Below are 12,913 nucleotides of genomic sequence, written 5' to 3'. Positions count from 1 at the left end.
CAGTGTCAAGGGAGCATGGCCACCTAGATAAGAATAAAAACGATAACAAAGGTAGGATGGAGATTAGGGTAGAAGGTAGAAAAGAGAATGTATGTGAGGGTCATTCTCTGAAATGCATATATTTTAATGCAAGAAGCATAGTGAACAAGGTAGATGAGCTTAAGAGCATGGACAGATACTTGGGGTCACGATATTGTGGCAATTAGTGAGACCTGGCTACAAGAGGGGCAGGACTGGCAACTTAACGTTCCAGGATACATTTGTTTTAGATGTGACAGATCAAGGGCTAAAAAAGGGGGAGGAGTTGCTCTGCTTGTTAAGGAGGACATTACTACTGTGAGATGGCAAGATGGTCTGGAGGGATCGTCCAGTGAGGCTGTTTGGGTGGAATTGAGGAGTGAACGAGACATGAGGGTTCTAATAGGGGTGTATTACAGACCACCAAATGGGTCAAGAAAACTAGAGGAACAAATGTGTAGAGAGATGTGTGAGAATCATAAGGTAGTGACCATGGGAGATTTTAACTTCCCTCACATTGATTGGGATACCCATACAGTTAGAGGGCTGGATGGGCTAGAGTTTGTTAAATGTGTTCAAGATTGTTTTCTAAATCAATTAGTAGAAGAATCGACTCGGGACAGTGTAATACTGGATATCCTGTTAGGGAACGAGCTAGGTCAGGTATCAGACATTAATGTTGGAGATCCAATTGGGTCTAGTGATCATAATTCTGTTAGTTTTAAGGAAGAGCAAGGAGGGGCCTAAAGTTGAGGTTCTGGATTGTAGAAGAGCAAATTTCGAAGGAATAAGAAGGGATTTGGGGAGTATTGAGTGGGACAGGATATTTTCAGGTGAGGGTGTAAATGAAAAATGGAGGATATTCAAAAGAGATTTTGAGGGTACAGAGTAGTGATGTCCTAGTGAGGATCAAAGGAAAGGCTGGAAGTCATAGGGAGGCTTGGTTTTCGAGGAATATTGGAAATTTGGTTAGGAGAAAAAGGGAGGTGTACAAGAGGTATAAAGAACAGGGAGCTGATAATTTGAAGGAGGACTACAAGGAGTGTAGAAGGAATCTTAAGAAAGAAATTAGAAAGGCCAAAAAAAGGCACGCGAGGCTTTGGCAGACAGAGTAAAAATAAATCCAAAGGGTTTCTATAAGTACATTAAAAGTAAAAGATTAGTGAGGGATAAAATTGGACCCCTTGTAGATAGTGAGGGTAGGCTGAATGAGAAGTCAGAGGAAATGGGGGAAATTTTGAATGATTTCTTTGCCTCGGTATTCACTAGGGAAAAAAATATTGAACCAGTTGAGGTAAAAAAAATATAGTGGGGAGGTAATGAAGCATACAAGGATAACCAAGGAGGTAGTGATCTCTGGGACCAGACAAAATATTCCCAAGGACACTCAGGGAGGCTAATGGACAGATAGTGGGGCCATTAACAGAGATATTTAGGATGTCACTGGCCATGGGGGTAGTGCCAAAGGATTGGAGGGTGGTGCATGTGGTTCCACATGTTATATATAAGAAAGGGTCTAAATGTAAACCTGGGAATTATAGGCCCGTGAGTCTGACGTCTGTGGTGGGCAAGTTGAAGGAAAGTGTTCTGAGGGATGGTATTTACAAATATTTGGAGGTACAGGGATTGCTAGGGAGTAATCAGCATGGTTTTGTCAGGGGTAGATCATGCTTGACAAACCTGATTGAGTTTTTCAAGGGGGTTATAAAATAGGTTGATGAAGGGAAAGCTGTGGATGTTGTCTATTTAGACTTTAGTAAAGCTTTTGACAAAGTACCCCACAGGAGGTTAGGAAAAAAGGTGGAGGCATTAGGTATAAATGAGGAGGTAGTGAAATGGATTCAGCAATGGTTGGATGGGAGGTGTCAGAGAGTAATGGTAGAAAATTGTTTGTCCAATTGGAGGCTGGTGACTAGTGGAGTTCCTCAGGGATCGGTCCTCGGTCCACTATTGTTTGTTATATATATATTAACGATCTGGAAGTAGGGGTGGAGAATTGGATAAGCAAGTTTGCGGATGATACAAAGATTGGTGGTGTTGTGGACAGTGAGGAAGATTACCGTAGATTAAAAGGTGATTTAGGAAGGCTGGAGGTGTGGGCTGAGAAATGGCTGATGAAATTTAATACAGATAAGTGTGAGGTGTTACATTTTGGAAAGGCAAATCTAAATAGGTCATATGCATTAAATAGTAGGTTATTGAGATGTGCAGAGCAACAAAGGGATTTAGGAGTTGTGGTAAATAGTACCCTCAAGGCTGATACTCAGGTAGATGGTGTGGTGAAGAAGGCATTTGGAATGTTGGCCTTCATAAATCGGAGTATTGAATTCAAGAGTAGGGAAGTTATGATGAAATTGTACAAGGCATTGGTGAGGCCAAATTTGGAGTACTGTGTACAGTTTTGGTCACCAAATTATAGGAAAGATGTAAACAAAATAGAGAGAGTGCAGAGAAGGTTCACAAGAATGTTGACAGGATTTCAAGGTTTGAGTTACAGGGAACGGTTGTGCAGACTTGGGCTTTTTTCTCTGGAGCGTAGAAGATTGAGAGGGGACTTGATAGAGGTGTTTAAGATTTTAAAAGGGACAGACAGAGTAAACGTGGATAGGCTTTATCAATTAAGAGTGGGGGAGATTCAAACTAGAGGGCATGGTTTAAGATTGAAGGGGTAAAATTATAAGGGGAACATGAGAGGAAATTTCTTTACGCAGAGGGTGGTGGGGATGTGGAATGAGCTTCCGACAGACATGGTCGAGGCGGGATCATTGGTTACATTTAAGGAAAGACTGGATCGTTACATGGATAGGAGGGGACTAGAGGGGTATGGACCGGGTGCTGGTCAGTGGGACTAGGAGGGTGGTGATTTGTTACGGCATGGACTAGTAGGGCCGAACTGGCCTGTTCTGTGCTGTAAGTGGTTATATGGTTATATCAGCAAAGGAATGGGACTGAGTTGAAACAGGTGGCCAGTGGGAGATCCACATTATTGCGTTGGACAGAACCGAGGTGTTCAACAAAGCAATCCCCCAGTCTACGTCCAGTCTCTCCAAGGTGAGCATAAGGGGAGCACCAGATGACCCCTGCAGATTCACGTGTAAAATGCTGCCTCCCTTGGTATGACTGTCTGTGGCCCTGAATGGTGGTGGGGGAGGAGGTGTGGGCGCAGTGGAGCATCTCCTGCGGTCACAGGGGTAAGTGCCAAGGGGGCAACTGGTGGGGAGAGAGGAGTGGACGAGGGAGTCCTGGAGGGAGCAGTCCATGAGGAAGCCGGAGAGGGGAACATACAAGGCCAGGAAGAGCAAAGCAAACATCATTGCTGCATCTCAATGGGTCCAAATGAAAAGGAATTAAATGGGAGGAACTGTGAATCAAGTCTGAAGAGTGGATACCTGGACATGACTTCCAACAGGTTCTGGCCAATGCTAAACTGTCTGAAATCTTTTAGAAATGTTGCCCAACCACAATTTGGATACATGACTTAGATTCACACACGTTGTCATTCGTGATATTCAAGTATTTCTACAACTAGGCTTTCTTGATCTTAAGTACCCAATTAGTGATCACCCAATCAGTGATCAAAGCGTTTTAAAAAATTTTTTTTAAATGGGGTCCCAATATTTTGGTAAGGTTTGAAGGGAGTGAGAAAAAGCAGTTGAGAACAGCCTCCACCCTGTGCTCCCTGACACCCGCTCCAAGTCCTAGCCCTCGGACTCATACCAGTGAGCTGTTGGTGGCCCCCAAACAGGTGCCCAAAGTATTCCAATGAAGCAAGACAACAAAGTTGCATGTCACACACTTTCCTTGATCCCAAGATCGTGTTATATGGCGAGCTCTCCACTGGCCACCGTGACAGAGGTGCACCAAAGAAGAGGTACAAGGACTGCCTAAAGAAATCTCTTGGTGCCTGCCACATTGACCACCACCAGTGGGCTGATATCGCCTCAAACCGTGCATCTTGGCGCCTCACAGTTCGGCGGGCAGCAACCTCCTTTGAAGAAGACCGCAGAGCCCACCTCACTGACAAAAGACAAAGGAGGAAAAACCCAACACCCAACCCCAACCAACCAATTTTCCCCTGCAACCGTGTCTGCCTGTCCCGCATCGGACTTGTCAGCCACAAACGAGCCTGCAGTTGACGTGGACAGTTTACCCCCTCCATAAATCTTCGTCCGCGAAGCCAAGCCAAGAGAGAAGATTGATTAACACCATATATACTCATATAATGGTCGAGTTTCTTTGGACCAATTTTTCAGGTCAAATTCGGGGGAAATCAACCTTTACACAAACATTTGACCTCAGTAAGTACCTATGGTGTTCAAGGTGTCAGAGGTTCAGATGGCCAGGACTGCGTGGCAGGTCCTTGGACATGGTATCGATAGGTGAGTGGCCAAGGGCCTAGGAGAGTCTGTGGCCACAGCTTCGGGAGCTCCAGTGGGCAGGTGACTGGAGTCCAGGAGAGAGTCTATGGTTTGGGGGTTGGGAGCTCTGGTGGGCGGGTGGCTGTGGTGAGGGTCCGCAGGCCGTGTGTCAGGAGCTCCAGCGGGTGGGTGGCAGGGCGAGGATCTGCGGTCGGGGTCTCTGGTAGGCAAGTGGCCAGGGCAACGGAAGCTCCAGTGGGCAGGCAGCCAGGGCAAAGATCAAATGGGCAGGTGACTGGGGCAAGGATCTGTGGATGGGCAGGTGGTTAAGGCCAAAAATGGGGGTGGTGGGTAGGGTCCATTTATTATATATCAAACAGAAAACGTGATTTTTGGGCCAAGAAGAAGGGGGGGGGAGGGGTAGAGAGGGAGTTGACTATTACAGTCAAAAGTCAGGTTAGGTTTTAAAATTTAACACAAATTTTAGAGTTTGTCAGCTGTCAGAGCTGTTGGTCTTGGGAAAGAAATATTGTCATTTACCTTCAGGAAGCTTTTGGCAGCATCTCTGCATTCGTTATAATACTGCTTGAATGTTATCTTCTTCCACTGTTCTCCTTTCTTGAAAGCGAGTCCCACATAATCACCAAAATTCTCAACGGTCTCCAGGAACATTTGATGAATGGTCATCGGTGGCTGTTCTGGATTCCCAGAATCGTCATTCCTTAGTTTGACCTCCCCATCTTTACTTGTGGTGCACAGCCTCAGGGCAGGAGGTCCTAAGTTCTGAGCGACCATCTGAAGCACATCTAAAATTGTTAGAGCAAATACATTTTAGTAATATTATTTTATTCCCATCAAGCACTGAACACCAAATATATCCAAGACGCATTTTCTAATCAATAAAGGATTTTTAAAACACTCTTCAAGTCAGAATCAAAAGCAATCGATTAAATAATAGCATTTGTTGTCGGCAACCACAGGAGAAATGGTGGTAGCAGTGGACGTGGAATTGGGAGTTCTTGTTACCATATTTGGAGGACATCAACTACAAGCATCCCCGCTGTCAGAATCAACAACCTGTTTAAATCACAAAGTGCATCAAGCTTCTCAAGAAAGGATGAATAAAGAAGCAGTGTAGAACAATGTATCAGTCGGACTGTTCCACACAGTGCCAGTGATCAGGGATCGATCCTGATCCGTACTCTCATCTGTATGGCTTGGACATCTCATCCTCCTCCTCCTCCTCTCCCCCCTCCCTCCCCCCCATGGTTGGGTTCCAATAGTCTTCTCCCAAGATGTGGGTCAGGTGTGCTAATTCGCAACTGTCAAACTTCCCAGAGAGAGCAGGTGAATGGCAGAAGCTGAAGGGAGTTGACGGGAGTGGAGCTTCAGGTAGCCTGCTTTCCAGTAGCTGAATTTCAACAGTCTAATTAAGCAGGTTCTTCATAAGAAAATAAAGTGCATTGAAATGGCCAACCCACCCTAGTCTGGAGTTTCCTTGATTAAAGAAGCAAGTAACTGCTTCCTTCCCTGCAGAATCCACCCACTCTCTGGCTTCCTAAGTGGATTGAAGGTCACTGCACTCAAATTCTCCATACACAAATGTTCCAAAAGGCAGATCCACAAGCAAAAAAGACAGAAGACCTGCAAAGACACTTTACAAAACTCTTCAAAATGTCTACTCCTCCCGCAAAGCAAGTAGAGTGTAAAGTGAATTTGACTTCATCTTTCTGTTAACTCACTGGGGTTCACATTATAGCATACGAGGGTTCTCCGAGTTGATCCCCGATAGAACTCTGACGTCCTGAAGAACAAGTCCATTCTTCAACAGATACAGCTGAAGGAAGTAACCGCAAATTGGAGGAACGGTGCCTCATTTTCCATCTGGGCACCCTCCAGCTGGATGGCACAAATCCCCCCCTCCCATCACCTTTCCACCAGCTCCATCTCTCTCTCTCTCTCTCTCTCCCTCCCCCACTTCCCTTTTCCCCTATGTCTCCTTTCACGGAGCCAAAATCAATTCTCACCTCTCCTCATAGCCAAGAAAAACCTTTTGTCTGTTGGTCTGGACTCCTCACCCCTCCCATTCTTCCCTCTTTCTCACCCCAGTGTTTAATCAGAATCAGAATTTATTGCCATGAGCGCCACAAAATTCATTGTTTTGCAACATTTCTATTAACCACCTTTTAAAATAAATTTAAAAAGTCTGTGTCTGTGGTTCATTGTTCACTCAAGAATGGGATTTCAAAAAGTCACTGTAAATGTGTGGAAAAGAAAAAGTGTATATCATGGCTATTGTGATTTATGGTGTGAAAAATAAAAAATTTAAAAAAAAAAAAAGAAGAATGGGATTTCAGAATTACCACCTGCTTTTTGCTTATACCTTGAAGAAGGGCTCTGGCCCAAACCATAGGTAACGTGGAGGCTGGGCTCCTCCAGCATTTCTGCGTGTTTTTACTACAATCACAGCGTCTGCAGACCTTCCGTGTTTCCCTCCCTGTAGTTTCCCCCCCACAGAGGAGCAAGGCCGGGAACTTCAGCGATAAGCCTGGCCCTCCAGCACTGTGCAGTAATCAAGTTGTGGCTGTACTCCCAGCGACACCCAGGGCGGCAGCGAGTGACATCAGAGTTAATAAACCTGCAAATTCCTGGAGCCCTGACTTCATTCTTCAGCGACAGCAGAGTGGAAAATCAATTCAGTGGTCTTGACTGCATGCTTTCAGAAGGTACAATGCTGGTTTGTGGGGAACTGCGTCATGTCTAGATTGTTACAAAGGAATTGCATTCCTGATTTAAATAGGACACCCCCCCCCCCACCCCACTTCTGCTGACAAAGAAATGCTGGAGAAACTCAGCAGGACAGGCAGCATCCATGGGTAGATATAGTCGGGTCTGACCCCTTTATCAGGACTTTGTCTATTTCTTCTGTTTACAACAAACCTCCTAGTCTACCATGGAACAGTGTGGGAAAAATAACACGTTATTGCACTTGGGCTCCTGCAAATATATTTCGAGGTGAAAGCAGCAACTGTGTGAATTTAACCGAAGACTTCCTGATCTGTGACCTGTTGAGACATCAGGTTCCACAAAGTCTTTGGTTACATGCACCATTGATGTATTTATTTTTTACATTTAATTTAGAGATACAGCATGGTAACAGCCCTTTCTAGCCCATGAGCCTGCTCCACCCAAATACACCAATTAATCTACAAACCCCCATATGGTTCTTTTTTAGGAAAGGTGAGAGGAAACTCACACAGACTCAGGGGTGGGGTGGGGTGGGGGGGTGGGGGGAAAGCACACAAAACTCCTTACAGGGTTGGATTCGAACTCAAGTTGCTGGTATTCGCCCCTTTCACCCTGCCAACAACCCCCCACCCCCCTCCCCGGAAGCAGGAAAACTTACCGGGCCTGCTGCACTCTGGAGCCTTTCCCACTGCACCTTGAGTCACCTGGTTATTCAGCGACCCGGCATTTTAATGAGGCATCCCACCTCCAGCGGTGACAATGTGAGAGCAGGTGGTGCTTTCACACCAGAGTTAACTCGGCCAGGCCCTCACAAGTGGTGGGTTGAACTTAACTTGCCCTGCCAGGTTGGAATGTTTCACACTGATGAGACCCAGTTCAACCCACACGGAATTGGCAGTGTGAAAGGGGTATTGTAATTCTTTTTAGCTTGGCTTCGCGGACGAAGATTTATGGAGGGGGTAAAAAGTCCACGTCAGCTGCAGGCTCGTTTGTGGCTGACAAGTCCGATGCGGGACAGGCAGACACGGTTGCAGCGGTTGCAGGGGAAAATTGGTTGGTTGGGGTTGGGTGTTGGGTTTTTCCTCCTTTGCCTTTTGAAGGTGAGGTGGGCTCTGCGGTCTTCTTCAAAGGACGTTGCTGCCCGCCAAACTGTGAGGCGCCAAGATGCACGGTTTGAGGCGTTATCAGCCCACTGGCGGTGGTCAATGTGGCAGGCACCAAGAGATTTCTTTAGGCAGTCCTTGTACCTTTTCTTTGGTGCACCTCTGTCACGGTGGCCAGTGGAGAGCTTGCCATATAACACGATCTTGGGAAGGCGATGGTCCTCCATTCTGGAGACGTGACCCATCCAGCGCAGCTGGATCTTCAGTAGCGTGGACTCGATGCTGTCGACCTCTGCCATCTCGAGTACTTCGACGTTAGGGATGAAAGCGCTCCAATGGATGTTGAGGATGGAGCGGAGACAACGCTGGTGGAAGCGTTCTAGGAGCCGTAGGTGGTGCCGGTAGAGGACCCATGATTCGGAGCCGAACAGGAGTGTGGGTATGACAACGGCTCTGTATACGCTTATCTTTGTGAGGTTTTTCAGTTGGTTGTTTTTCCAGACTCTTTTGTGTAGTCTTCCAAAGGCGCTATTTGCCTTGGCGAGTCTGTTGTCTATCTCATTGTCGATCCTTGCATCTGATGAAATGGTGCAGCCGAGATAGGTAAACTGGTTGACTGTTTTGAGTTTTGTGTGCCCGATGGAGATGTGGGGGAGCTGGCTGATGGAGGACCTCAGTTTTCTTCAGGCTGACTTCCAGGCCAAACATTTTGGCAGTTTCCGCAAAGCAGGACGTCAAGCGCTGAAGAGCTGGCTCTGAATGGGCAACTAAAGCGGCATCATCTGCAAAGAGTAGTTCACGGACAAGTTTCTCTTTTGTCTTGGTGTGAGCTTGCAGGCGCCTCAGATTGAAGAGACTGCCATCCGTGCAGTACCGGATGTAAACAGCGTCTTCATTGTTGGGGTCTTTCATGGCTTGGTTCAGCATCATGCTGAAGAAGATTGAAAAGAGGGTTGGTGCGAGAACACAGCCTTGCTTCACACCATTGTTAATGGAGAAGGGTTCAGAGAGCTCATTGCTGTATCTGACCCGACCTTGTTGGTTTTCGTGCAGTTGGATAATCATGTTGAGGAACTTTGGGGGACATCCGATGCGCTCTAGTATTTGCCAAAGCCCTTTCCTGCTCACGGTGTCGAAGGCTTTGGTGAGGTCAACAAAGGTGATGTAGAGTCCTTTGTTTTGTTCTCTGCACTTTTCTTGGAGCTGTCTGAGGGCAAAGACCATGTCAGTAGTTCCTCTGTTTGCGCGAAAGCCGCACTGTGATTCTGGGAGAATATTCTCGGCGACACTAGGTATTATTCTATTTAGTAGAATCCTAGCGAAGATTTTGCCTGCAATGGAGAGCAACGTGACTAACCACCTTGCTGCCTTAGAAAAGAAGATTTAGATTGCAGTGAATGCAATGGAATATGGATATGATACAAGGTTGTTTGTTTGAGAAATGAGGCAGAGAAAGCTTCCACTGGTACCAATTCCTAACCACTTTATATCCCAATGTAAATACCAGAGACTAGAAATTGTAGTGTACATTCAAAGCTGATGCATGTGCACTACTGTTGCTTAGCACCCAAGGTCTCTGCTGATCAACATGACGCAGGGAGGTTGGAATGACAGGGTAAGTGCGATGGAGAAGGGTTTTAGCAATTGGCAGCTCAGCTGAGCTCCAGTTGATGGTAGGGTGCTGAGGCGGGCAAGATGAAAGACAGTTAATGTGCTCTGTTCGACAGCTATAAGAGCAAATGATACAAGGCAAGTACAGTCACTTGGCAGAGTTTGGTCTCCCTCATTCTCCTGCTTTCCCTCATACCTCTTGAAGTCCTTCCTCCAGCTTCTCAGCCCCTTCCCTTTTCTCCCAGTCCCCCGTCCCCGCTCACCCCCTCCCTGTCCTCTCCCCAGCACTACTCATCCCCTCCTTCCCCTCCCCAGCACTACTCATCCCCTCCTTCCCCTCCCCAGCACTACTCATCCCCTCCTTCCCCTCCCCAGCACTACTCATCCCCTCCTTCCCCTCCCCAGCACTACTCATCCCCTCCTTCCCCTCCCCAGCACTACTCATCCCCTCCTTCCCCTCCCCAGCACTACTCATCCCCTCCTTCCCCTCCCCAGCACTACTCATCCCCTCCTTCCCCTCCCAGCACTACTCATCCCCTCCTTCCCCTCCCCAGCACTACTCATCCCCTCCTTCCCCTCCCCAGCACTACTCATCCCCTCCTTCCCCTCCCCAGCACTACTCATCCCCTCCTTCCCCTCCCCTGCACTACTCATCCCCTCCTTCCCCTCCCCAGCACTACTCATCCCCTCCTTCCCCTCCCCAGCACTACTCATCCCCTCCTTCCCCTCCCCAGCACTACTCATCCCCTCCTTCCCCTCCCCAGCACTACTCATCCCCTCCTTCCCCTCCCCAGCACTACTCATCCCCTCCTTCCCCTCCCCAGCACTACTCATCCCCTCCTTCCCCTCCCCAGCACTACTCATCCCCTCCTTCCCCTCCCCAGCACTACTCATCCCCTCCTTCCCCTCCCCAGCACTACTCACCACCTCCCTGTCCCCTCCCCAGCACTACTCACCACCTCCTTAGTACTACTCATCCCCTCCTTCCCCTCCCCAGCACTACTCATCCCCTCCTTCCCCTTTTGCAATCTCTCACTCCATCCCCACCTCCTGTCGTCCTTCCCCTTGTCCCCTCTCTCATCATCACTCAGCTCAGTTCTCTTCTTCCCCCCTGCCCACCTGTATCCACCTATCACCCACCAGCCCATGTTTCTCCACCCCCCCCCACCCCCACCCCCACAACTGCCTGATTTCAGTACTCCTGAAGGGCTGAGGCCTGAAACTGTGACTGCCTTTGGCTCTCTGTGTGACCCACTGAGCTTCTCCAGCACTTGTGCACTACAACTCGACCCCAGTTTCTGCAAGCCCGCAGGTCGACATTAATTCAAACCAAAAGCCTCAAATCAGCAATGGAAAACTATCCCACAGAACGTGCAGCAGTTATTACATCAGATAATTGGGCTGCAGAACTGGTAGAGCCACTGCCTCCAGGGCTGAGGCCCAGCATCTGCACGGACCGGTTTCTATGCTCAGACTTTAATCCTCCTTTTTACAGAGCCGACATGGGCAGGAAAGCAGACTATTCAAAACTTTGGTTTCATTTTTTTCCCATTGATTGGCTTAATCTGCCATTGGTAGACAGTAGTAAAAATACAAAGCTGGAGAAACTCAGCAGGTCAAACTGGGTTCTTCATATCACAAGGATAAAGATACATGACCAACGTTTCAGGCTTGAGCAAAATGTAGGCAGGCATCTGAACAAAATTGGGAGGGGAGGAGCACGGTTTCACAGGGAGGGGATAAAAGGTGGATAAGGGAGGGAGGGCACACCAGCAAACGGGGCGGGGGGGTGACTCTGTGAATGGAGAGGGAAAGGGGTGGAGAGGTGCAGGAACTGAGACAGAGGGGGATGGGGGAGGGATAATAGGAAGTGGGCTAGCAGAAGCTGGAGACAACAACATTAATGCCACCCGGTTGGAGTGTCCAGATGGAAAATTAAGTGCTGCTCCTCCGATTTATGTGTGATCGAGGAACAGCTACCGCTGAAGAAGTTGCTCTGCTCTTTGGTAGATAGCAGTCAGCTGTCCTGCTCTGCTGAGGTAGTTCAGACAAACTTGAACTTTATTCAAAGCAACTTAAACAAATGGCAACAGCTGCTCGAAACACCGATCTGGGTGAGGGTTCAGCTGGCAATCGGCCTCTCCAAATACAGTAAATGGTGCACAATGGACTAGTGTCTGTGCTGAAGTGAATTAAGCCAGAATGTAATGAACAGTTCACCAAAAAAAGAACTGGAAATGTGGGGCAGGACCTGCAGAAGTTAGAATCAGGAGGAAAAGAGGAGGAGATGGAGAGACTCGTAGGTCAGGGCAGCATCCATAGAGAGAAATGGTCAGATGACATTTTGGGTTCCCTCTCCTTTGCTTGCAGACTCTCTAAGTTCGGGGTGGGTGGGGGGAGGGGGACAACCTCAAGTAAATGAAGTTTGTTCATAAACAGTATAAAACAGGTTAGGCGATAATGAGTGTTGGAACTGAGTAAAAGGCCGAGGCGATTGCACATTTTCTCCCTCAATGGGAGAAGATTTTAATGTTCCCAGGATTCCACAGAAAGTTTCATTCTCTTCTGGAGCTCAGCGGTTCGTCAACAGTGAGGCAGTTCACCACAAAATCCTGGCCGCTGTATCTGGTGATGATTGTGGGAGGGAAGTGCCTGCGTTCAGGCCCAGCCCAAGATTCTCTCCGTCAGTCAGTGCTCATTGGAGCAAGTCTCAAGCAACTGGAAAATACACTTATCTGGCATCTACCAATCCCCATAGGTGCCAGATACTAGGGGTTTTACTGTAATTTGTTTAGTAATGTCAATTAGCAGAATACTGTCCAGAACTTCCTGCTTCTCCTAAACAGAACATAAGAATATTCCCTTTGCCCAGATAACATTTAACATTCTATTCATTACACATCATTGTTAATACCATGACTATCCCTCTGCACTGTCACAACTGCAGCCTCTCCCCTCTGTGCTGCCATTCCCCTTCCCCCACACTGTACAAACATTGCCTCTCCCCTCGGTGGCCCTCCACCCAAACACAATTACAAGCAGGCACATACTTCCTTGAGCCATCTGTGGCACGAG

The 12,913-nt window shown here is 47.8% G+C and overlaps 1 protein-coding gene across 5 annotated transcripts in view; it reads right to left on the bottom strand.

Moving 5' to 3' along the window:
- Positions 1-12,913, bottom strand: part of acsbg2 (acyl-CoA synthetase bubblegum family member 2) — a 75,634-nt gene that overhangs the window by 34,686 nt on the left and 28,035 nt on the right. For all 5 annotated transcript variants that reach the window (XM_069927916.1, XM_069927917.1, XM_069927919.1 and 2 more), the window contains one exon: positions 4,917-5,182. In XM_069927916.1, the coding sequence (XP_069784017.1) occupies positions 4,917-5,182 (266 nt within the window). The remainder of the gene's footprint in view (positions 1-4,916; positions 5,183-12,913) is intronic.

The sequence above is a fragment of the Narcine bancroftii genome, chromosome 3 (genome assembly GCF_036971445.1).
Source record: "Narcine bancroftii isolate sNarBan1 chromosome 3, sNarBan1.hap1, whole genome shotgun sequence".
Classification (NCBI taxonomy): Eukaryota; Metazoa; Chordata; class Chondrichthyes; order Torpediniformes; family Narcinidae; genus Narcine; species Narcine bancroftii.
Note: the sequence above shows the minus strand (reverse complement) of the source record. Positions and strands in the feature narration are given on the sequence as shown.